The sequence below is a fragment of the Daphnia carinata genome, chromosome 8 (genome assembly GCF_022539665.2).
Source record: "Daphnia carinata strain CSIRO-1 chromosome 8, CSIRO_AGI_Dcar_HiC_V3, whole genome shotgun sequence".
NCBI lineage: Eukaryota > Metazoa > Arthropoda > Branchiopoda > Diplostraca > Daphniidae > Daphnia > Daphnia carinata.
The window spans coordinates 6,770,846-6,797,357 of NC_081338.1; the positions used below are offsets into that span (position 1 = coordinate 6,770,846).

The 26,512-nt window shown below is 42.1% G+C and overlaps 1 protein-coding gene across 8 annotated transcripts in view; it reads left to right on the plus strand.

Annotated features, from left to right (window-relative positions):
- The first annotated feature begins 279 nt into the window (after positions 1–279).
- LOC130700194 (mechanosensory protein 2-like) overlaps positions 280–26,512 on the plus strand; it is a 30,060-nt gene continuing 3,827 nt past the window's right edge. The window contains exons 1-4 of one of the 8 annotated variants that reach the window (XM_057522229.2): positions 280–415; positions 2,686–2,712; positions 23,894–23,994; positions 25,081–25,236. In XM_057522229.2, the coding sequence (XP_057378212.1) occupies positions 349–415; positions 2,686–2,712; positions 23,894–23,994; positions 25,081–25,236 (351 nt within the window). In that variant the 5' untranslated portion in view covers positions 280–348. Of the gene's footprint in view, positions 416–2,685; positions 2,713–3,822; positions 3,954–10,018; positions 10,208–12,190; positions 12,495–15,930; positions 16,087–23,333; positions 23,614–23,893; positions 23,995–25,080; positions 25,237–26,512 lie in introns of those variants that run through there. The other 7 variants (XM_057522230.2, XM_057522227.2, XM_057522228.2 and 4 more) reach the window with 7 other exon arrangements.

Below are 26,512 nucleotides of genomic sequence, written 5' to 3' on the forward strand. Positions count from 1 at the left end.
CTGCTGCTGCTCTCGTCGACTGCAAACGTGAAAGTGGGGGCGGGTCGTGAGGCCGTCGGGCTAAAAGGCAGTTGAGTGCCGTGTCTTGAGGGAAAAGTGAAAGAAGGAAAAAAACAAAAGAAGATCAAGATCGTTTCAAAGTTGTTGGGCAACTGTGTTCTGCGTGGCAGTCGGCGACTGGATCTTCTCGTTTTCGTGCGTCTCTCGCATACCTCTGTCAGTGCAACGTTTCCCGAGATTGTGACCGTCGAAGTGGATTACGAAAATCGGATTGACATTCAAATGATCCGTCAAACGGGTTGTTGTGTCTAACGGTCGTCTGAAAAAACAAAGTGCTACTTACCCACAATGGCCACCAAACAAGAGATGGCCGAGCTCGATCAGATGGAAGCCGGATCCGATCATCCTTCTTTAGGTAAATCAAAATGTAAATGTCTCACGCATTGTTTTGTGTATTATTAGCCGTGCATCGAACAAATTTGTTAGCTACTGATTGCTTGAAAATACTTGGCAGTAATGTTTGGTCCCCTCCCCTTCTCTCCAGCGTTCTCAACGGGGCGTATCTTACCTCACCTCTTTTATGAAAAATTACTAACCTAAGGGCTCCATTTGACAAATTCCTACGCAATTTTGGCGAACAACTAATGGAGCCAAAATCCCCAGGCTGAGATTTTTTGTTCGTCTGTTTATCTTGGCCATCTTTCATCGGGTTTTCTTGCCACTTTTATTTTTTTTTTTTCTCTGTTGTTTCTCACGCAAACGACATTACGATTCATCCATCATTGCGGGCGGTCGTGAAGGAAAGCCTTGCTGGACAAAACCAGAAGGAGATTTTGGTGTGTGTGCTCTCTTGTTTTTGGCCGGTCTCTCTTTTTTTTTTTTTTACTTTCTTAATTGAGGTGTCTGTCACGCGCACTGAAACTCTGTAATGAGATCACCGATGTCGTTTGAACAAAACAAACACGACGCCCAATGTCTTCTGGATCCGGTCAGCTCAGCGTGACCAACTCCCCCCGTCGCTCGTTTGCTACTTAAACTGTGCGTGTCCGACACTTCCCTCCTTTCGCATTCCGCTTGATGGAGTGTGGAGGTTTATTTCGGTCATTCTTCTTCTCCACCTCCCACCGCTTAAAAAAAACAAAAACAATAAACTTGTTCTTGATTTAAATAGAATTTTCAACAAATAAAAGGGATAAGAAAAAAGAAAAATCAATTTTCTTTTCTTTCTGGTGGGTTGTACAATAAGTGTCCAATGTTCAGTGGTATGCGGCCTCGCTTACGATCTCGCCGGATTCAATCTACGGAAAGCGAGGGAGGTGACTTGTCTCGAAACAAAAGACTGTTAAAGAGAAATCATATAAAAGGGTTGGGAAAAGGGGGGGATGAAATAAAAGAACGGCAGGGATCCTTTGGTGCGGAATTCCTTATCATTTCAGTTCCGTCTTTCGCCACGCTGGTCAAAGTGCCTTGTGACTGCAGAGCTGGTGTGTCTGTGGTGGATATTGGTTTCCGGAACCCACAACTTTTGGCCACGTTATGTAACGACCCCTATTTTTAGTGGCTCGTCTTTCTTCGCCGCAGGCGTATACTGGAGGAACAAGATGGAAACCCAACATCAGTTTTCCCTTTCGCCGATAGTGACGGAATCATGGCGGAATGGAGCGGAAGGGATCCCCAGCTATTTCCCACTTGTCATCAAAATATTGAATGGGCTTGGACAAAATCGTGTAGCTTTGTCGTTTGCTAAAACGCTCGTCATCAGCGTGATTGACACGTGGCTACTGACAGAGACGTCGCAGATGATATCGCCATTGAGAAACTTGCGGATGATTTCTGTTTTACTAGCCATTCCAGCAATTCGGATATCCTCCTATTTTTAGCGCCCCACTGTTGATCGAAAATCGCTCATTGTGATTCATGTATTCAACACGAAAGAACGAAGAGGGAGGGCTTTACCGTTAACTGTATGGTTTGTACTTATGGCATCGTTATCTACCCTCCTTTCTGTAGATGATGAGACAGCGGAAAGAAGAATAAATAGAAGCCTCTTCTATTCAGACTTCTATGGATATTGATCGATTTTTTTTTTCTTGTGTGTAACTAGTACAACGATCAAAAGAAAGAAATAGAAAGGCGGTTGTATCTGACGTGATTCAAAAACATATGGTAATTTATCGCATGGTCTGCCGGCCTAGTTAAGAGTGCAGGATCATAATCCAGCAAGACCAGCCATTGAAGCTGATGAAAGTCTGCTTCTTTTTTCATCAATAACAATCACGGTCTTCTATTGTCTAACAATGAAGATACTCGTAGACATCGATCACAACTTTTTGGCTTAGAAAAGTTAGCAGATGTAACATCCCCCTTGAGCAGTTAAGTAACACAATGCACAGTTTCAGCATCGCTCTTCGATGTAACGCGTCCCGCCGCATCGATCCTATTTGATTGTTACATTAGCCGACTAGACGAAATTCTGAAACATTTTTTTTTTTTTCAATTTTCCCTTTTTTAATCTGTGCTATATAAAAGGCCTCTGAAGAGCGATTCATTGATTTTCACTCTTGGATTCTGTTATCCCTTTTTCTTATTTATCTTTTTCTTTCTTTACGGTTCGATCCGTCGGGCGATTTCCGTTTGGTGGCGCCGATTTTAATGCTGTGGGCCCGGATCCTCTTCGTTTCACAGAACCCGTCGGCTACAACATCAACCGAGGTGAGTCACACTTACAGCGCTGTAACAATTGAAAAAGAAGAACAAGACTCGCGTTAGCGAGCGCGAAAAAAAAAATGATGCAAGAGAGTAGTATTTCTTCCGCCGTTCATGCGTTAAGAACAAAGGAGTCGTTACGTTTTCTTTCTTTTTTGCTTGGGTATCGTCGCCACCCTTAGCCCCAAACACATCATTATGCAGAGTGAAATCATCCTTCTCTTTTTATTTTAAATGCTCTAACAGGCATTATAAGTAGATCTGGTGCGCCTTGTTGTTCAAGGTTGCAAACACGATGTAATGTTATTAAAAGACTTTTATGTTGCTGTAAGGAACCCTTGAGTTGTACGCAGAGATAAAGGTACAAAGGTACTATTCTTATGAAATGAGAAAAACAAATCTCAAAAAGGAGGGTAGTTGCAACGATTATTAGACACGCGCCTTTCCCCTACATTATTTTTGTTGCTGATTTTGCGGTCTTTTTAATATCCGGGGGTTTATTAGGTGCATCCCGCAAACGGATTTTCTAGTCGTATTTAGTTCAACTCAGTTTGACACACACACACACACACACAACAGAGAAGTAAGTTTCTTTTCTCTACGCACCCCTCGAAATCGTCTTCTTGACCGGAATCAGATCGAGCAAAATGCAATTTTCCGGATGTTGAGCAAGCGTTTTTCTTTCCTTTCTCGTGGCTTTTCTTTTGAAATCCGTCTTCACGCGTCAACTGTAATCGATAGAAAAAAAAGTATTTATTTGAAAATAATTTTGCGAGTAAAAAAAAAAGTAAATTTAAAAAGGTACACACAGAGAAAAGTGTCAATGGTGAAGAGGGTCCCGGGGTTTACGGTGGACACGATCCTTTTCACATTTGTGAGTTTCCTTCCTTTTCTTTTTCTTTTCTTTTGTTCTGTCCTTTTTCCCTTTCTGGCTTTACCATCTCCAGTAGAAAGGGCGGAGAGACGACGGGTCCCTATTAGTATAGAGTCTGTGCGCGCGGTCGCAGTCCAGTCACTCGTCCGCCGGTCTGGGTCTGAACGAGACCCATCGGTTTCACGCTCTCCATTTTTTGTTGTTGTTGTTTGGATTTCCATGTTTACTCTTTTGAATTGCCAAACGAAAATAAATTCGTTGTTCTATCAACTGTCGGGACGTGAGCTCTACACTAAAAACTGTGATTGTTCGGACTTAAAAATTGTCGCATAGTGAACGCTGATTTTAAGAATTTTCATAAGAAGCAAAACCGGTGAGATTTCGAATTTTTTTGGTTCTTTTTTATGTTTGTGCTTGCCGTTTGTGTTTGTTTACCTTGATCTCCCGCGTGTTGTACGGCGCTGACGCTTGTCATCATCGGCACCTGATGAGTTCTTGATAGTTGTTCTTTTGTTTCTTTTGTTTGGTTTTTCTTCTCATTCCGTTCTGATGTTGGACGAGAATGGGTGCCATCGTTTTCTGTTTGTAACGCGCACTCATTTTTCGTAGTTGATGTTTTTCCCTTTCACAAACTGTGAAAAAATCAAAAGCGCATTCTTTGCCACATAATGTATCGGGCCAACAACAGCAGCAATATGTTCCCTGACAAGCTGTTTACACACATTCTGCGCGGTTTTAGGGCGGGCAAAAAAAAACGAATTTTGCCAGACATAGGGGACCAATCATGGCAAACCTATTTTCACGGGAACTCGCAAACATTTGATAGTTCGATGATCAGGCAGGTATCCCAAGGATGGCTGGAGAAATCAAAGGAGCAAATCCTTCCCCGGATTATGTACAAACTGGAGGGCTGAGCTACCTTTATTCTAATCCAATGTTTTCTAAGATTACATGCATGGATTAAGCAGCCAGAAAATGGGGAAAAAAAATCACAGCAAAACTCGTTAAAAAGTTTCTCTCTCCTCCCCCCCCCCCCTTTTTTTTTTTTAGCCTTAAATTGTATTACGCATAATTTGAAAGATACCCAACAGGAATGGATACAGAGCTTCCTTAGCTGCTGGGAAGTCGTAGAGACGGCCAACGGTAATGTAATTCGGCGGACGGGTGGGGCTGAAAGATGAAATGCTTATTGTATAGGAGGGTTAGCAGATAGTGCTAACTCTGCTCTAGTGCTACGGCAGGCCGTGTACTATAGTGCTTGCCTAGGCTGTTTTTTTCGGTTTTCTGCGAAGCTGCTGATGCCTTCTTTTGTTTTCCCTCGCAACGCTTTTTCGAACCCTAAAGGCGCTTGAAGAAACAATGTGTCGACCCCAATAGACGCGGACAATCAGTCTCTTTCTCATCTTTGCTATTCCTTCTCAACAAAATACCCATCCCGAGTTTCTCTCTCTCCTTTTCGCAGGCGATAGACACCAAGCAAAAATAAAAAACAAAATAAAAATAATAAAAATAACAGGCAAAGACAACATAACAAAACGTAATGAGTGTGGTTATCCTGCTGGGCGTATATGAGTTGACGATGCAGAGATAATGTGGAGGCTAGCCTCCCTTTTCGCTCGTGTTTCCTTAGTTTCCGTTTGTGTCATGCTGTCTTTACTCTGTGGATTTTTTTTTTCTCTTTTCTCTTGCACGACTAGCCGATTATCATCTGGCGTTCCATCAAGTTTCCCAACCGTAGCCCGATAGTTAATCAGAAAAGAAAAAGGAGCAAAGGCAGCATTCGATGGCCATCTTCGAAATGAAATGTTTTTGTCCTAGAGAACTAAATTAATCCCCCCACCGAATCGGCCTGCCTTCTTCTCTGTGTGTTATAAGTCTGGGCATCGTTAACGAAAGGACGAACGATATCCTTTTTGCACGTTCAAAGACTTGCGAGTGGATTTGTCTCGATGATTTCTGGGCTTTCCTACAAAGTGTGCGAGTAGATATAAGAACAAAAGAGTGTTTTTGCGGAGGTGCTCTTACCAACAGGATTAGCCTGATTGACGGCAGAACCCATGTAACGTGAGAGCTAGCAGAAAAACAAAAGCAAACGGCAGTTATTTAATCCAGACGGGCTCTCCCTTCCGAGTTTACACGGCCGACTAGTCCGCTGTCTAGCCTCATCCACATGACGGTATGGTGAGAAGGACGTTCCAAGAAAAACTGTACAACGCATTGCGCATACATTACATCCGGATGCACCAGATTTTTGTTTGGCTGTTTGTTTTAATAAACATCCAGCTGGCATAGAGAAAAAAAAATGGGATGATAGTAACGATGTTCTCCAGTTGCTATTATTATTTACACACACACACACATGCCAAATAGACATTAAGTGAGAAAAAAAAAAAAAGCGGAACGTGTTTGTTTGTCGTACGGACACGGTGCGGATGTCCATCTATGTTTTCTTTACTTTGACGCGTGTAACCAACCCAAGGATCTTGTCGTCGATGCTGGGAAATCATATAAACATAACACTTTACGGCCCTCGTTTCTCCGCCATGGTCGCATTTCTTTATTTCCACCATTTTTTTTTTGTTTTTGCTTTGTTTTTATTGGATGGCAATATCCCGAGGAGTGCGGCCTCTTCTTGTCTCTCCTCTTGTCTTTCCGCATTTGTCCTTCTTAGATTTTTATGTGCTCTATTCATACATAAAAGAAAGAAAAGAAAAAAAAAAAAAAAAAAAAAGGAAAGGCGTAGGGCGAAAAGAGAGAAAAGAAATGGGGTTGATGGATCTGTCCGGAAGAAAACCGAAAATCACGAGAAAATGAAAGGAAAACATTGTGACAGAAGATGTCGAACATGGTAGGCGGAAATCAAAGAAGCGAAAATCCATCGATGACGTCATCTCCTATCCATCAGTTTCAGTCATTCTGTTTTTTTTTTTGTTTTTTTTCTATCTTCATCTTTTTATTTAAAATTAGGCCTTCAAAGAAAGTCAATTGTTGCATTTTATGTTTTCCTGTTTCCCATTAGAAAGGTTCAAACGGTTTCGCAATTGCGGTTTTGTTAAGATCTTATTTAGATGTAACTTACATTCATTAAATTAAAAACACCCATGGCGTACAATCCGGAATTAATTCGCTAGGCAATTCGCAACGGGTGACTTACGATGGCCCTTAACCTGACTGACTATTAGAGTCTGTCGCAATCTCCGTAAATGGCGTCTTGATTCGATTCCACTGTACCGCATTTCTACGTCATAACCATCACCTTTCGGGAGAGGGACGCAAGGCGACTGCGTTCATAGCCTTTTAAACGACTGCACATGGATAGAAGACGTCCGGATTTTTTTTTTTTTTTTTTTCTGGCTCCCTGGCATTGTTCCGCTCTCTTTGGTCACCGGTGCCATTAATGTCGAATCGCCCGCAATAAATCTCTTTACCTTCCCCTTCAAGAAGACGTTTGTCCCTTTTTTTTTATATATATATAGATATTACTTCTTCCGTTTTGGCATTGGCACAAAATAGGTGCGGCTGATGGCAATGAGCGCACAATCGTAGCATTGGGGTCGACCACATTCATCGTATCTACTTGACTTATTACTTATTCCCAGCATTCTCTCCCATCTCTGATTTTCTAGGTTTATTTTTTAAAAGGATCTTATTTATCAAACGGATCTTTCTTTCCCTACTGTTTTTTTTTTTTTTTTTTTTTTTGCTTATTCGAACCGATGCGATGCTCGAGCTGTGAGGTTGATGAGAATCGCAGGCTTCTTGTTTTTATTATTTATTTATTTTTTTTTTTTGCATCATTCAGTGCGAGTCGCAAGATATGGAAATGAAGGGGAGGATTTAGGGGCATCAAGCTCCCATGCAAAGCAATATATCTACACAGATATCAGACTGATTTAAGATGTTTGCCGACAGCCAGCAACTACCCACAGTTGTAGTACACGAGTTGATTGCGACGCAGTCGTGCGCAATGCAACTCGGTCCAATATTTGCCATCCGTCATGCAGTCGCATCCGGCGGCCCATGACGCTTTCCCAACGTCCTACAGAATGGAACAGCTATATACTGTACATCTATATATATATATTTTTCGTTTTAGAGGCCAAACATTCTAGAGTGGTTTATGCTTAGTTCGCCGATCAAGTAGGAGGCCTGAGGGATCAAAAAGAGCATGGGCAGCAGTCACTTTTTGCTGCCTCCAATATATTTTTACAGCCTTTTATTTGTGTAATTCTTTTTGCATCTGTATGCTGCGAGGAAGGAAATGGCTGTCATGGTAACGACTGCAGCATAACATTAGGCGAAGCCAGCGCTTGTTGAGATATTGCCCCTCTCTTGTCTAATGCTGTTTTACTCTCACAGAGGGCTGTCCCGAATGGTGTTTGTTTAGATTTTCAAAATGAAAATGGGTAAAGCCTTGAAAACAAGAGCTTTTGATGTTTTATTCATCGAGGCAAGGCGCTAAACAATAGCAAGCTGCAACTCAATTAGCAGCTTGTTTCTCTTTCTTTTGTATTCCCTGTCCAATGTTAGAGCTCATTACCGTGCGCGATCGAGTTCTAGGCCAAGGCTTTTCTTGACTTGGTTTGGTTGATTAACTTTTTCTTGCAAAGGCCTTTCATAATTGGTTTCATATCCCACACGTCTACTGTTGTTGAGGTTTGTGTTTCTGATCATCTCTAATCCTCTTGTGTGTGCTGTCGTGACCGCTGCATTTCCTTCCGGCCCGGAGAGAAATGCGGAACAAACGGATTATTGTTGCGGCCCCCAATTTAACAGCGGACAAGGTCAGGTCGCATTCGCCGCAATCGATTACCTTTTGGTGTGCGGATGCGTTTGGGCTTGAAGCTGAAGAACGATAGATGGCAGGACAATCTCGAAAGGAAGATATATATATATATATATCCAAGACAACAAAGATTGTTTCTCTTAAGGAACAAATATTTAACGTTGAGTTGTAAATGGCTTCAATGCAGCCGTGCTCATTTCCTGGAAAAGGAGTCTGAATTTTATGTTTCAATGTAAATTTCAAACTTTGCGGAATCGAGTTGTTGACGTAAGCGGATGGAGCTCTTTCCCTCGTGCCGTTGGCTGACAAAGACTGCCGAGAAATTTGTTATCGTCTCGCTGTGAAAACCGAAGTTAAAAAAAAAAAGTCGTCCGTTTCTCTTTGCATTGCCATTGTTTGCTTCCGGTTCCGGTCTTAGCGAGACGAACGACACAAGCGAGAAAAAAGGAAATGCGTCTCTGTGCATTTCTTTCTCATTACAGAGTCTGATTCTGTACGTTCTACATTTACTTGCAGCATACATCTTGCGTGTGCGGATGCCTGTCGTTGCAAATTCCGCAAAACGGCGCGCCTCTTGACAGGAAAAACTTCACAGACTCGAATGTATAGCATTCTATTATTCCACATCGTTGCCAAAGACGTTTCGTTCCATTCTAACGCCCTTTTTTTTTAGATTTAATTTCGTTTTTTTATCAAAAGATAATTTCAACCCAAATATCGATCTCACTGTGATCTCCTGTTTAACATGTAGATCGGTTTGTTATAGCTTCAACGTTCCATAACAATTTGCTTGTCAAACGCGTCTTACTTTTCGAACGGGCAGCATTATTGTTGCGTGTTTTCGTTGTGACATCTAACGATGAACGATGGTATCACGGCAAAAGCTAAGGTGTGACGTCTGAGGAAAACGTGAATTGAGTTTCGACGTACCAACAGGACACGCACACGCGAGCTGCGCAATCAAGAGTGGTGCGTTCGAGGAAAAGCAATAGTCTGACTGTCGTTGAAGATAAAAGAGAGAAAAACAGTTGTTGATTGCACAAAGCGTGAGCCGAACGCGGAGGCTTTTGTCTTCCTACAAGCGAAAAATCCGGAGGGGATTTCTAGAACAAAGGCACGCACTGCGGACGGAACAAGGCCGAAGGCTTTGAACCTTGATGGATTTCAGTTTAATTGACGTTGCGATGCTCTAACAATTACGATGTAACACATCTTTCCCCCCTCTTACTCTCCCTTGTTGAGAAGAAGATTATCGAAGCTTGCCCTTTTCAGTAATGTCGATAGATGGGGAAGATCGATGAAGATATCCATCCTGTTTTTTCTTTTTTATACCAATCTGAATGCTTTTTCTTCTACTTGGTTTGCTACTATTCTTCACTGTTAAGGAAGTCGCATAAATTGTCCCCGTTTGACATTGTCCACTTTTTTTTTTGTTCAGTAGACTATTCCATAAATTTTCATTCACAGTTCGCCATTCAGTTGAAAATTTTATTGCCTGTCAAGTGTGCCGATCGCATGCCTCCATTCGTTTCGCTTATTTATTATTCGAATGGTCACCATCGTTTGATTTGCACTTGTTGTTGATCTTTCGTGCAATCGTGGCTTTTATGTGTAAAACAAAAAAAAAAAACATGGCGGTGATATTTTCGTAGCGTCCAAGATGGGACTGCACACTGTGGAGGTATCGTCGGCCATTCGTCCAGGTAGTCTGATCCCGCTACCGCCTCCGCCGACGACAGGCACAGCTACCGCAGCTGACGTGGAGAAAGGCGCTACCAGCACCGATCAGTGGGGCAAAAACATGCAGAGGTGGCGCAACGATAACATTGACATTGGCAAAGGTTCGTAAGCTTGCAATTCTATGGGAAATATGATATTATTCCGGAGCGCAATGCTGGTAGTTCTAGAAGGAATAGCGCATAACTGAGTGAGACATTGTGCACACCGTTTGCGGCAGCCATCGATTTCCCTCCATTTTGAAATGTCTCCTTTCTACTTGTCTTGTCTATTTTAAATCGAATGAAATTCAATTATATACCTCCATCTACTTCTAACAGTTTCTTTTGCCGAGGTCTCCAAGCGCTGGAGAACTCTCTTTGTTTAAGGGATCTAGGGGGCTAGCGCAAGATCCACTGAACTATGGGATCAGCACTGGTATATTTTTAACAGAAAAAAAAAATGGTGCATCGTCTTCCTTCAGGGCCTTTCTCTTGTTGTTTCTCCTCATTTCCAGCGTTTTTGATATTCCAGCGGGGGCAAAAGCTCACGTCATTGACTAGCTCAAATCGATCCATCAATGGCCAGCCGATTACTACTAAAGGAAGCGCATTTTTAGTTTTGTTTTTAATATGTCAGTAAAAAAAAAAAAGGCACAAAGATAAAAAAAAAGAAAATACATGGACGATAAAAAAACGCAATTTCCCGTTTAGGAGTACAGGTTAATTATTTTTGAGGGTGGGTTTGCTGACTGCCTTTGTGTGGTTGTTGTTCTCTTTATCCGCCCAGTCCTCAGGGGAAGCATGAACGGTAGATTGGGACGTTTCTCAACTTCAAAAATAAAATGGGTTGTGGGTTTGACTATCAGTTGCCTTGTGTTAAAAACGGCATTCGTGATAGCTATATTTTAGAGTTGAATGCTTTTTTTTTTTTTTTTTTTTTTTCCTTCGTTATTACCCTTTATGTGTTTGACGCTGTTGTTGTTTGATGGAGGACTAACCAACCGGAGAAAGGTCCGATTGTATGGCCGGGCTGTCATCGTTGTGGAATGTCTCAATGTCTTGTGTTTATATGTGTCAACAAACTTCACGATGATTCCAAGAACGCCGTTTGTTCGAAAACGAGGTATGGCGTTCATCGAAATCCACCAAAAAAATATGTATGCATTCTATTCGAAAGCGCCAGTCCCCAATTTCTTGCCGATCGCTCATTTTCACTCCCGATGTTGTCACCCTGTGCGTTGATGGATCAAGACTGTTGCACTACAGAATTCGAGGTTTTAAATTTTTCTGCTATTTTTAATGCCATAGTCAACACGAATTACTATAAATGTACCAGACAGATTAGAAAGGCTTCTCCCCCATACTCATTTAAATGACTAGCAAATAAATGTCACGAATCGATCTAGTTCCCCTAACTAAATGGGAATAAAAATTACTTTCGAGCGTGTGTAAATGTCGTCCCTCGTTTGTTTGTTTTTTCGCTTTTTTTCCAAACACGTTGGAGAGGCAACAAATTCATCGGCCCGTTGATGATTTCTGTCATTATCAGGTTGAATTGATCACGCGATTGACAGGGCAACCTCAATCTATTTTTTTTTTCTTCCTTCCCGTTTTCTCCGTCTTCTTTTGCTTTGTTTTTTCTTGGGGAGGGTGAGCAAAGGCTTCATCTTCGAATCTTTTTCTTGTTTTTTTTTTTTTTTTTTTGTGTGTGTGTTACGGCTCGTCGTGCACGATAGCATCAGAGCGGGAGCCAAGAGTCGCGCACGGGCGCTGGCGATTCGCAGTCCCAACTCGGTCGTCGTTGATAGTAGACCAAAAATTCGAGCCCCGACGGCTAATCGGTTAACCGTTATTCAATTGTTTTATCTCGTTCAAACAAAAAAAAAAAACACCTGATAACGTTGAAGATTCACGAAGAAATTAAAACAATGACAAGTTCAGATCGGAGAAAAACGAGGCCTTTAATCTGAGTTTTCGTGAGTGTCTCTAAACTCCCCTTGTGAGATTGGATCGTGAACGCTTTCAACTGTTTCCCTCCCCCTGGGCTGGTTTTTCGAAAGGGACATCCGGGTTCATTTTAATAGGCCATTGAGAAAGGCTGTGGCGTTTGAAAATCGCGACATGGGACCGATTGATCCGGAAGGTGGCGATATGAAAGCGATCGTGGCGGGCTCTCCGTCGTCAGGTTCGTCTTCACTAAACATGACGTCACCGGTGGTTATTGTGCCGGTAATCGATGAGAGGCCAACGATGACAACCATTACCGTTACGGGTGTAGATGGAACACTTCAAAACAACGGAGAGGCCGCGTCCACTGCCCCAGTTCAAACTCCCAACGTTGCCTGCGCTCAGCCGAGTGGCTACTCGTCGGCGTACGTCACCAACAGGATGCACAACACTCAGTTAGGAGGTAAGACATCAAATCCATCGTGCGGATGCGAGGTTCTTGCGCATTACGATCCGTCAGTAGAATACAACGTTCCAGAATGAACACCCCAAATCGATGGGGTTTGAGATATCTGCGGTAGATACCGTTCTTCTTTACCTTGCCATCAAGATGTAAAACTTAATGTTAAAAAAAAAACTCGTTTCCCACTCGACAAAGGCGGCCGAAAGGCAACAAGAAAAAGTCGTGCTCACTATCTCTTTTTCTTTTTTTTTTTTTTGGGGGGGGGGGGAGAACGGAAGTTTGTTGTTTCCTCTCTCGCAATGCTGATGCGTCACGCGTGTCACTTTGATAGATTACCTTTTTGCGTTAGATGGGATTGCAAGCCCCAAGATCACCTTATGGTACATCTTCAACTTGTTTATTCGTTGTCTTGCCTTTCTTTTTTTTTTTTTCTCCGGGATTTTTCGGCTGACTTTGGAGTAACAGAAAGAGGCGACACAGACGCAGCAGCGATGGAAGCAATAGTTTTTCATCAATTGGGTTTGTTTTTGTTGTCAGCCAACTGAGGCGGCAGCCATGCGAGAGCGCTAACGGAATGACGATAAGAGAAAGACGGACGACAACAATTGAGATGGAAGACATTCGGGACTACGATTGGATCGTGTCGATTTCTAACCAACCGAGATGACGTGTTTGTTTTCTTAACCAGCTGTATCCTCTTTTCATTTCCCCCCGTTTTTTTTTTTTCTCGACGTTATTAGAACTTTTTAAAGTTAACCGATTCGCGTCTGATAGGAAATGAGAGGAAACGAACCAAACATTTGTTGAAGCGTTTTTCGTCTGGCCGGACAGCAATTTTGGCTGTGCGGGCGGTCTTCCATGGGCTGGGGCTTCGTCAGTTATTTATTTTTGGAAGGATGGTTCGTTTCTTTAAGAAAAAAGGAAGAAATGCTACTGTAATGCAGGCACGATTTATGCGCATTTTGCTTATGTGTTTAACTCTTCGGCTGTGTTTTAGACTGCACGGAAGCGGATCAGTCCGGAAGGAAATGCAGTATAACCTCCTTTTTTTTTTTGAGAAACCATGTTATCGTTTCTCTTTTGTCTTATTTCCCCTCAACTTGCATGCGCCTCCATTTTTTTTTTTTTTTTTTTTTTTTTTTTTTTGGAATGGAGGCAAATGGTTCACCAATAACCACAAGACCCGGCAAGAAAAAGGGGGAAATTAAAAGTGTTCCTTTCCGGCCGTTGTTCCGTACATTGACGCCGATAGAACCCAATATGGCACAACAGCCAAAAAACCCAGCAGACTAATGATATCTTTGACGAGAGATTCTTCATCAAAGGAAAACTCCAATCTTTTCAGAATTAGCTTAATCCCTTCCCCCACTAGCAAAATGGACGGAGTAAATCGCTAGCCAAGAAATCACGAATATTTTCGAGTGGTTCGAAAACGTGGGGAATGATATTGACGTCACTCGATGAAGACGGGCAGAGAAAGCGACGACGTGTATGGGAAGGATCGATTTTTGACTTAGGCGACGTACCCAAAAAAGGTCTGGCACACAAACAAGTAGTCTAAATAAGGATCTGTAATAACCCCCTACTGTTTGAAGTACCCCGTCATACCTTTGGGTTATGATCCTTCCGCTCGTTTCTACGCATTAAATTGAACGGAGCTCTTTGTTCCGGCAAGATCGAACCGGATGGGTGACAGAGTCAATTTTGTCTTGAACCTCCTGAAGCTCCTCCAACAGAACACGCCGTGTTTGTTGAAATATGCAAACATAGTGCCATCCTGCCGAAAAAAAAAGAAACAATTCTAGTGTGCACGCTCACGCAGCACCAGTCCTTCCAGGTTCATCCTTTTGGGTCCTACTTTGTTCCATGAGATCGATTGTCTAGACCAAGGGAAACAAAAAAAAAACCCCAAAGGGAACAGTGTTAGTAGTAGATTGAATTTCACGTGTGTTACCACTGCTGATTGATCCAACTCTACGTTCACGACAACCTGAGTGCGCAACTCCCATTTACGACCTTACACGTACACGTTTTAAAAACGTTAGCCAATAATTTGCATAGATTTCAAATAAATAAAATATTGCAGGCCCCCCACTAAAAAAAAAAAAAATGAAAATAACGAAGAGAATTATTGGGATACCGATTTGCGACCGGATGCTAGTATTAAATTCAATTTTTGTCAGCTCCGAGAACGTGAGGGTATGAGCACCCGGAACTGCAACAGAAATGCAGCCACTAGTTCGGGTGTAACCACGGGGCAATCTCTCCACCGCTGATGCGTGTCGACCTGCCCGACAAAAGTTTCGAAATGCGGACGTTCGAATGAAATGAGACCATTAGGGCGAGCTGCCGCATCCCGCGGGTTGTATATAATGCAAGTTGTTACCATCGCAGTCTCAATCGATAGGTTAGTTCGAGGCTATGATTTGATTCTTACTCGAACAACGCTTTATGCAAATAGTATACGAAAAGCAGCCGAGGTGGAATTGCATTTCATCAAAGTGAAAACTCCGTACGGTACGTACCGTATGAAAATTCGTGTGCAATGCAGAGACGTATGATTGCGAGAGCGTGCGTGTTTTCACGACTCGTTTTTCGTTATTTTTTTTTTAAGGAAGAGGCGGGACTTTTAAAGCTTATGTTCGTAATGGGCATGCGCGTTACACGAGCTTCGGTTTGGTCTATTTTGCTTTTCTTTTTATGTGTGTGTGTGTGTGTGTGTATTTTGTTTCTTCGCTATGTCGACGGCGGCGTCGACGTCCCAATTCGAAACGGCACTGCGGGGCTAAAGTCGTGGACCTCGCCCAGCCCCTGTGCCACCACCCGCTTCCCCATACGATCCCGTCACACTCGTTGTCTTGGCTTCGACTCCCGAACAAGTTCCTTTAGCGACTTGTTCTTTCAAGTCGACACCCCGCGCGTCCCGCGCTCAAAAGCCGCGTGTTTCGTTTCATTCTTTGCCCCCCCCCCCCCCTTCTTTTTTTTTTTTTTTTTCTTCTCTACGTTCATTTGTTTATTTTTCTCCGTTTGGCGCGCTCCGTCTTTCGCGTTCCAAACCTTTCCTCCTTTCGTTCTTCTTTCTTTCTTTTTTTTTTTTTTTTCATTACGTAAGTCGAGAGGGACGGGCGACAAACGATCAGTGAAAAACTGTGAGGCAGACTATTCGGAGGGGCGTTGTTTCGTTCGTGCCACATTGTGCGAAGCTTTCCTGTGGCGTTGACATCCAATTGTCGGCCTCGTTAAATTATCAGAGTTTTTTGTCTTCTCGTGTCATAAATTATCCTCCATATTTTCCAACTTAGGGCTCCTCAACCCTCCAAACTCTTTCCACCCTTGTCGTCCACCCTAATTTGCCACCCTAAAACCACGTTGCCAAAATTCGCTCTTCTTTTGTTTCTCGGCGCCTTTTTTTCGTTGCTACCCCCCCGGCTGATGATCAGTTAGTCTGACGAATCAGCCATAAAAGGGTGACGATTCTCCCTCTCTCAACTCAGTTTCATTTAAGTGGTCGATAGCAAATTATCGACATCTCATTTTGTACGCGCCATGTGGAAGAACGTCAAAGAAACGTGTCGTGAAAACGGGCTGGCTTGTAAGTATTGGTTTATCTTTGCAATTTTCAGTCGTCCCCTCTAAACTGATGGTGTTGGTTGTGTGTTATCTGTTAAACATTTGGGGGAAATCTAAAATTAAATGCGTTTTAAGGATAGGTCTCGTCTTCGATGTTTTGTTCTCGTTTCTTGCTGAATAGCGAAAGGTTTTTTTTTGTTTCTTTTTAAATGTTTTACTTCTTTTTAAAACTAAATGAAAATGACGAGGAAAGGAAAAAGGGAGACGATCGCAGAATGTGATTGATGGTTTTCTAATGGCGCTTTTAATTAGCAGAAGGGCAGCCAGTCATCACTTTCTCTTCGTTCGATATCAAAATACCCCCCTTTCTTTTTTTTTTTTCTTTTCTCTTTCTAAAAGATGATCTACGACCGGCCGGCTGTCGTCCTAATGGAACTCGCTTTTTCTTCTTTCCCATTCTTTCTCTTTAATTTTTACGGCGTGTTAATGGGCTTTTGGCTCTTTTGATTCTTTCTGATTATCGGCAAGCCGAAGCGTTTTCTGTGGGGTTCTTATCAGCCCATTGTCTAGTCGCCTATAAACGCGATTGTTTAGGCGTTTGAGCCCGGTAACTGATCACGTCGTCGAATAGCCAACTTTCGATTTGCATATACCCAATGAGTTTTTTAGTCAAGTGGAATTACTTTTGTTGAAAAGAATACAACCGATTGTTGTGCCGCATCGGCGCCAGAACAAAAACACGTAGGCCAACTTGTAATGCAGTTTCTAATGCCAGAATTTTTTATTTTTTATTTTTTTTTTCGAAAATGTCGTCTACGGAATTTGTAAATGTGTTTGAAAATGGGGCGTGTTTTTTTTTCGGTTGGGGGAGGGGGGGGTCGCATTCCATTGAATGTGGCATTGGTCGGAGGAGGTGAAGTGATGAAAACCTCGTTTTTGGCATCTTGCTGCTTTATTTTTTTTTTAATTGAAAAGAAAAAAAATCATTAATCCATGTGGGTGATTTAGAGTAAAGATAAAAAAGGGATTCCGTGTGTAGCCGCAATTATTAGTCACGCATGGGTGCGCTCTTGTCCCGGTGTAGGGGTACCGCACAAAAACAATCTAGTGGTGGGGGTGTATTGCTTTGCTTTCTTTTTCCAATGGGACCAAATCAAATCAAAGTTGGTATTCGTCGTCGGTAACCATGACGAATGATTTATCTTGTCCCCCGCTGTGATGTTGCCAATTGCGTATGACCCCGTCATGACCCGCCCTTACATCCGGCCGTTCTTGTCCATGCCAAAACCGTGAATAAACAAAAAGGGCTTGTCTTGAAATGAAGTGTCTCTTTGGTGAAGTAAAAGAAAACTGTGGGAAAAGTAAGGAGAAACATGGAACTTGTTTTTTTTCGATGAACACGACAACTGAGAGAAAGCCAATTTTGTTCCAAGATCGATTTTGTTATTGCACAAAAACATGAGAAAGATCTTTTCTTGGGGATATTTTTTTCTTTTAGCTCTATATCCTTGTCAAAAGAGAGAAACATCATTTTCGTCTTATTATTCGACGAGAGATGAGACAACAAACTTCGTTTGCCTCCATTTCTCTCTTGTGTGATGCTGCCGCCGGCTCAATTGAGCCTATCAGCTTTAGATGTTCTTCGTTCCGTCTTGGGATTCTTTTCCGGCACCTTTTCATCAAAGTTATTCACGTCGTTAGTCGCGCCCATTTTACCGCTGCAGGGAGAAAATCATTTGGCAGCGAAACTCACCGTCTTCGCATTAACTTTACTCCCCTTCTATATGCTTCCTCCGCCTTGACCATCATCATCAAACTCTATGACGCCTTTAGTCTCCTTCCTTCGGGCTTACTCAATTGCTTAACGAAACGAGCACCTCCTCCTCCGTGCTTATCTCCGTCCTTCACCTCCTGTTATTTTTCTTTTTCCTCCCCTTTTTATTTTTTTTTTCTTGTGCCCTTAATAATTTGGGAATAGGACGGTGCTATTAAGGGCGAATGAGAGCTCGGGAAACCTTAGTTTTCATTAAGAGAAAGCGTGAAGAAAATAATGTGCGCCATGTCTTGAGTCGAAGGTGTCGAACACGAGGCCAACGTAAACTAATAAAGAAATTCAGACTCCTTTCCACTTTCTTTGTTCTTTGCTCGTTTGGGATAAACGTGTGCCAGTGTATTTATAAAACAGACTCCCGTTTTTTTTTTTTTTTTTTTCGTCTAGTGGTAGATAGACCTTCTGGAACATTTTAGAGGTTTGTCCCCCTTCCCCTATCACTCGGCTAGTGTCTCATTCCCGGTCGGCAAACAAACGAAAGGCGCGTGAGTCGAGTGACGCTACTGAGTACAGCATGAAAGAAATAGGAGGACCATCAGAGGATACTGTCCCCTTTTCGTTCGTGAGTAGTGGCATATTTTTTATTTTTTTTCCCTAAAAGAATGGAGGGGGGGGGGACAATAGAACACGGTCATTACTTTGTTGGATACTTTCACGCTCACCGCTCGTGTTTGGGTTCCGTATCGGATCGCATTCGTGCGTGTTTTGTAAAGGCCATGTCCAGCGCAGCTGCTGTCGAGTGGGACATCAATTAAAGGCGCACCTAATTCATCCGTCCTTTTATTATTTGATAAAAAACGATCGGCGAGAGTTGAGAAAGACGCAAAATAAGGGAGTTGCTTAACCTTTGTTTTGAAATGGCCGTAGTGGCGTTGTTTGAATTCAACTGGACACTCTTGTCGCTAACCGTTTTTATGATTTCACGGTTCGTTAGTACGCAAACTTGGCTTTGCATTCATTAGTGAGTTCAGGACGTTCTGGTCGGTTACAAGTCGACTGCAGTGCCAGAGGGGGATTGGGTCGATACATTTGACGTATCCATCGTATAAAACTGGGAGAGCTATTTACATAGAAACAGTGGAATGATCCAGCGTCCCGTTCCTGGATAACGGCATGGCCACGACGTCTGGCGATCAGATGATGAACCTGGTCAGTTTTAAGGACAATTCTTACGAGAATCCTTTACGTCACGGCTATGAAAAAAAAAAGGGAAAATTATTAACAAAAAAAAAATGTTCAGAGGAAATGGACGAAAAAGAAAGAAGTGAAACGGGGTAAGATGGGAAAAGGAATTGGCATTTGTCCTCAGCCATTTTTTTTTTTCAATTTGAACATTCGTTGAGATGTGCGGATCTTCGTCCCCTATCTTTGGCTGTCATTGTCCTCTTTCAAATTGAATGAAAAAAAAAAAAGAAATGTGCACACACGTGCACACTCTGTTGGATGATGCTTTTTGAATCGTCTTCCGACGCTCTTTGATATTCCGATTTTTTTTTACCATCTTTATCGTTTTCTATCGTCTGCACTTGAAAAGGGACGCTTTACTATTTGAACGAGGGAAGAAGAAATCCTTTGATTCTATTGGAGCTTATTTTCTTGCCGAATGTGACGCGTCATCCGGCGCTGGAAGTGATCGATTTCATTCCCGTATACCCCAAGCGCACCGAATTCCAATAGAAGTCTGTTCGGACCTCTGAACTCCTTTTTCAATCCCATTTCCGTTTTCTCTTTTGAAAAGCAATTTCTGATACCCTTTCAGTATCCAATCAGATGACGCAAAGTGGGGAAAAAAAAAAAAGATATTTGCGTGATTATTAAGGCCGGGCCTGGATCAAACGGATAACATGCCAAAGAATCTACGGTTTGCCAAGGTTGTACTGTAATTAGAATCTTGTGATATTTCTTTTTTGGCGGTTCGTTTGAAATTTCTTTTTTTAAGATTCTTACGTCACTCGACGTGTGCGGAGTGACAGGCGGTCCGTTCCCGCTCACGCTAAGATTTTTAATCAGATCGGTACTAAGTCCCGCCGGGTTATTTTACATACGTCAGGAACACAAGTTTGACAGTTTGATTTCGAGCTATTTTCTTTTGCTTTTTGAAAAATTGTTTATGGACGGCGAGATGCCCGACACCTTGACGTCCATCCTGGTCCGTTAACTAAACGCTTTTATGTTGAAAAAGGGGGGATTTCTGGGAGTCGTTTCCATCATCAATATCCTCACGTCTGTTAAACGATAACGCTGATTTTGAACGGACAAAAAAAAAGAGGTAGTCTGGCAGTCACGGACGTGGCTGATCGGGACACGAAAACACGCCAATCTAAAGGCCAGGGGCTCGCATAATCAGTCTGCATGTCAAACGCTCAACTATGTTTATCAACTAAAATTTTTAACTTTGCCTTTCTTTCTACAGGAAAATAATTCTTTTAAAACATGAGACAAAATGTATTTTAAATCCCTAAAAAAAAAAGAATTGAAATTTGGTTGAGCTAAAAGTTTGCTTGATGACGTAGTAAAGCGTTGCCAAAACGATGGAGAAGCTTTTAAACTTTTCAATGTAGAAATTCACATGCAAAGCGGTCAGTTTGAACGCGTGTCAAAATCACGTCCGATTTGATTTGCCTGTGAAGCGATGCGCGTTTTTGGAACGCCAACAAAAAGTAGACGTTCCCGCTGGAAAAAGGGACGGACAAGTAACGGATTGGATGCACAGTTGACAATGGCGATCGTTGTCGGAAGTTTAGCGCACGACAGGGGGCGTTTGCCATAACGGAAGCAGACCTCGCGGAAATCAGTTTTGATTCCGATCTTTCAACATCGTCCCGTTTTTTTTCCAGTTCTATTTTGCTCGATATGCCACGTCCTTGTAAAATAAGAAAGGCAATGTCACACTGGTAGCTGCCAGTTAATGCACAAACCCTCGACATGTAGTTTGTCTTCTTGTTTACACGCCAACAAAGTCCTTTTCCGTACGACGAAAAGGCTTGTCATCCGCATGCGGGAAGCTGTGACATCCTCTCGACATCACGAATATCTGTTTCCTCTTTTTCTGTTCATAGCACACAGTTTACAGTTTTAATTCTCGTCGTTTTCTGTTTGTCCAGTAGTATTTTCTTTTAAAAAAATTCCCTTGTATGCGTCGCTTTGTGACGTGTGTTGTCCTGAGGGGACCATGCGGATGACCGGATGGGTCGTCTGCAACCGACTAGAAGATGACACAATCGTTTTATAGTCCGTGTAGATATAACAAACAAAAGAGTATCGGTTGTATTTGTTTACGGCCGTTTTCCCTACATCCATCGCCGTTTCAATCATGCCTGCCATCCGCGATGTTCCGCCGACGGATGGTAATCAAACAACGTCGTCATCTGTTTTGTTATTTACTTCCGCATGACAGCGAAACAACAAAGCCGGGGCCGAAATCATTTGAGTTTTTGGGGCAGCCGCTTTAAATTCCCCGGGCTTTTGATGCAATTCTAATCAATGGAATTGCGATCGTCATCAAAGTCGCCATCGTTTAAGGTAGACGAGTGGGAATTTTGTTTCCTACTTTATTTGCGACGGTTGGGTTAGCGGCGAGAGAGAACGGCATCCATCGTAGGCGGGATGTTATCGCTGATAAAATGTTACTTTTTTCTATTTGGAAAGGGATCGAGATCGAGGGGGAAGAAAAAGAAATCAATTCCGAAAAAGAGAACGTGATTGCATTTGCGTGAATTCATTTGCATTTCTTTTGGCTTGACGTGTAGGCCTATGGAAAGGTTGATTTTAAAAGTCTGCAGAAAATCTGAAGAAAATCAAATCAAGAAATAGCCTTTAAAACTGGCCACCGCATGTCCATTGGTTTAGTCCCCACGTTGATATCGTTAGCGACATCAATTGGCCTCGCGCACGAACTGTGCGTGTGACAATCACGCCGTTGTGGAGATCTTATTGTGAATTGCTGGCCGGAAACAAAAGAGTATTGGGTCCCATTTTTTTTTTCTTTTTTTTGCCCCCGCATTGTGCGTGAATGAAGGTGATGACGCTGACGCATGAACTTTTTCCTCCCTACGCCGGAAAGTGTGTCTTGGGTGATGGCTATAATCATCATAGATTTCGTTCACGAAAAGGAAGAATGCCCTTCGCTATTCAACGTCCGTTCCAATTTTATCAAATCTCTTTCTGGGCCCTTAGATGTGATTTTTTTTTTCTTTTTATTTTCGCTTGCTCAAAGTCAATCTAAAGTAGACCAATTTCACGAACAAATCAAAGGAGGTTTAGCGTGTGTGTGTGTGCGTGAAAGGTTCTTGTAACACAATGGAGGATAAAGGCAACGTGATTGGAGTATAACAAGCGTGAAAATTGAGTCGCCATTTGATCCCCAATTTTTTTTTTTATCGTTACTAAAACTTTTAGTCGCGTTGAATCCCCTTTTTTTTCTCTATAAATATTTAATTCATTTTTTTTTTCATCGACTTTGTTTTCGTTCTTTGGCACGGTGAACTACACACTCAGGGATGGGCTCGTTCGTTCCACCGCTGAAATAATGCAATCAAGCGAATAGCGCGCGTGCGTGATTTACACAAAAAGGTCGCATCGGCCGGGATTTTTCGGTCCCTATTCTTTGTGTGTACACACTAACTACGTAAACGTGTAGTTAGTATTATGTGTATAAGTATAGATGTATGCAGCCACTAGGGGGGGGGGGAGGGGCAGGATTTCAGCTTGATGTGAAAATGTAGAGAGGAAAGGCTTAGAAAGGGAAGCGGTGAGTTTCCTCTAGAATCGGAAAGATCTTGATTGCTTTTTGGCCAATGGCAGATGGAAATTTTTTTTCCCCCCCATTTTTTACTTTGCCTTTCTTGTTTTTTGTTTGTGTATTTTTTTTTTTTGGAAAGCCAATGCGGACTCGACGACCACCGCTGGTTAATCCGCTCATGCATCATGGATGCGGAATCAAAGCAAGTGGTCGCGTCCATCACCATCGCCTTTTAATAAATCGTAGTTAAAAGCAATCGAATTTTTTATTGAAAGCCGGGTGGCTGGAACAGGCGGGCTCAGGAATATGTGTTGGGTGTAAGCGAGTGAAGACGTGGAAAATATACGTGAAATTGCTTTGATTGCGATGGATGTAAGCGAAATGAGTTTAACTATCTGTTTAAATGAAAAGCGGTGCAGTTGACTCACTTTTCTCCAAATGTCCAAGCTTTAGTCATCGTATATATATATATAACATGTTAGGAGGAGTTTCCGTTGCATGCCCTATATATGAGGATGTCGGGGAAGTGGGTGGAAAAGCCGAAAGAGGAGAAGAAAAGGGAGGAAGAAAAAAATAAAAAAAAAAGGCGGAGAACGCAACGGACAGAAAAGACGCGTGCACTGACAAAAGACGCCGCGAGGTGTCACAAATCGGACGGCGACGCAGCCAGTGAGCTGCCGTAGAAGAGGAGACGCGATGGAACAGAGCGGCACTAGAGAGGGAGTGTCGAGCGTGTCGATGGTCGGTAGCTCTCAGTCGGGACATGTTCGCCCTAGAGTTGGCATCGGCGCCCGTCAACTCTTCGTCGTCCTTTTCGGATCGCTTTGGCGGCGGTGGCAACGGAGATGAGCCGGCCTCATCGATACCGCCCGAATTCAGGAGCAAGTACGGCACCGCCTTTGCCGATTACCCACAGCCTTTGTCCGATCCAGTTAGGACTAGGATCTGGGGCCCTCCTGTTGTTCGTGGCTCGGCAGGCAAGGCATTCAACAATTTTATTCATTAAGAATAACAAACGTTATTGAGAATGGGTCATCGTCGCATTGTTTCTCATTCCAATTGTTGTTATTGTTTTGATTTTGCTGCAAACTGCCTCCGTAAGGTATTGCCTCCATCCCAATAAGAGCGATTGGCTTTATTGCGGTTCGATTTGTTTCTCGTTAACACGTAGCAATAAGACAAATCAAGTAGTTTGGCATTAAACGAAAGGTACAATGTCATTCGTAATCTTATTTCTTTCATTTTCCTTTATAACAGCAGACCCTGGCGGCCCTGGCATCTGTGCATTCATCCTGACGCTTTTCTCTTTCCTGCTCATTTTGGCTACGTTCCCGCTCTCGCTATGCTTCTCCGTCAAGGTAAGCCTCACTTTTTTTTCAGTTTTAAACAATACTATATTTAAGAAGGGAAACCAGTTTAAGTAATCGGCTTAAATGTCACATGGTATTTCGATTTTTTTTTCTCTCTGTCTCTTTCTCAATTTATTCGGTGTTTTCTGTTTGGCAATCGTCCCTAATATCGTTAGTGCGTCATCGTGCGCGAGGCTTCAACACTCCATTACCGTTTCTCAATCCATTTACAACGCCTCCGTGATTATTAATGAATATATGCATCGCTTATTCTTGCGCGCATTTTTTATCTGCTTCCAATTCGAAATGATTTAGATGATTTAGACAGAACTCTGAAATTTAAATAATGATCTGAAAATTCCTCGAATTTAACGATCAATTTTGAGAGTAGATGCAACTTTGTCATTTCCCCCCGTATGCTACGTAGAAAAAACAAACAAACAAGAAGCTTATCAAGTAAAGGTGAAATTCACTGTTCGAACTACTTGAGGAATATTACGTAGATTTCTTTTCTCTTATCACGCATTTCTCTGGAAAGTAAATAAAAGGGGGGCGAAAAGGAACAGGTTTTAGTATAGATTTTCGGTCGAGAAGAGCTCTTGTCTTTAGTACTCCGTGAACAAGGATTTTCACGCTAGAGCAGTTGTGAGTAAATACAAGGCAGACAGCGGAGCACTCGCTTTATTGGTCGTTCCTTTTGTTTCGTAAATGCATAAAGAGGTGGAGAGGTAGGACACGTGAATAGCTCATTGAGTAAAGCGGGGCTTTGACTTGAAAAAAAAAATCGGTATCCAAACAAGGAACGGTGCTGCTGTTCTTAATTGGCAAGTTCCAGTGGGGGAGCTCATTTTATTTCTCTTCGCAGTAGATTAGACTGTCGACGAGCGAACAAGGTCTTTTAAAGTAATGAGCAGCACAAGCAGCTAGCAGACATAAATAGATGCACAGTTTAAATAGTAGGTTTATTATCGTACAAAGAAGGTTTTTAATCCCGACAAATGGTGAGCCCGCAGGGGAAAATAAAATAAACTGTAAGTGCCCTCTAGCAGTTGGAATTGGATCTATTAACAATGTATTTACAATTCACGCCGCTAGGTGGTGCAAGAATACGAAAGGGCCGTCATTTTCCGCCTGGGTCGCTTGCTCAAAGGCGGTGCCCGCGGTCCCGGTATCTTCTTTATCGTCCCGTGCATCGACACTTACCGCAAGGTTGATCTTCGTACCGTCTCCTTCGATGTCCCACCGCAAGAGGTAAGCAACCAGTCTTGTTATTTTCATGTCTTTCTTTTGGTTATTTCTAATTTGCGCTTCACCGACCATGTTCATCGTCGTTACGATCATCACGTTCTTCACCATTTCCTCTTCATTCAACAGTTTTATATTTATTGTTTTTTAAATTGTCGTTCAATTTGAGGGGGGGGGGGGGGGAGCTTTGTTCAGATCGATTGGGCGTGAAGAACATTCAGGTAATTCGTCGAATTGAAAGGGAAATGAAAGAGCTAATAGAATTTTGTCGAATTTCCAACGAAAAAAGACAGAAAGCAACAAATTAAATTTATTCCGACTAGAGGCAAGGCAAAAATAACTTTTATTTTATATAACATCATCTCATTAAACAATATCTTTATTTAATTACCCACCGGCTGAATATGGACCCAAGTTGGAATCTGTGCAATTTTAAACTAATCTCTTATTTATTTTTTTTTTTTTTCACTAACATATGCGTTTGACAATTAGAATTTTTTTTTTGTACTCTCCGTTTTTCATTTGTTTTCAATATTCTCGATTGGACGGGCATTTGGTTTGGTTTTTTGTTATTGGCCATAGGCTTAATGTTTTTATGACGTCATTCATCGTTCTAGTGCAGTATGTTGGGGGTGTATTATTATTTATTTGACTTTGATCAGTTTTCTCTTTTAATGTTTTTTTTTTATTTTCCGTATTAGTATAGAGACTGTGCGAATTATGACATAACGAATATTCACTTTACATGATTTTTATTTTTTTTTTAAGAATTAAGTGTTTTGTTTTTACACTGATCGTGGAAAAGAGCAACTGGGGGTTTAAAAGGAAAGACAATAGCGACCACAAGAAAAATTTAGACATTTGCAAACCGCCACCTTGTGTTATCAATGCAGGTCTTGTCGCGTGACTCGGTCACGGTGAGCGTAGACGCCGTAGTCTACTACCGCGTCAAAAACCCCATCATGGCCACCAACAACGTCGAGGACTACAGGTTAGCCCCATACACCTCCAAAAAAAAAAGCTAAATTTGCTACACCAAACAAAAAAAAAACACACACACGACTTTAAACAAACAAAACTTAAAAATTAATTTGCCACTTTTTAAACAATCCTTGTACGATAAAATCCTTCACTTAGCCAAGTATTTTTTTTAAAAACAGAACACTAATTTTTTTTTAAAACCGGAATGTTTTTTTTTTATTATTCCTAACCTTAAAAAGAAACAAATAACAAACTAACCAATCTTGCTTTGATGACACTAACGAACAACGAAATATCTTTG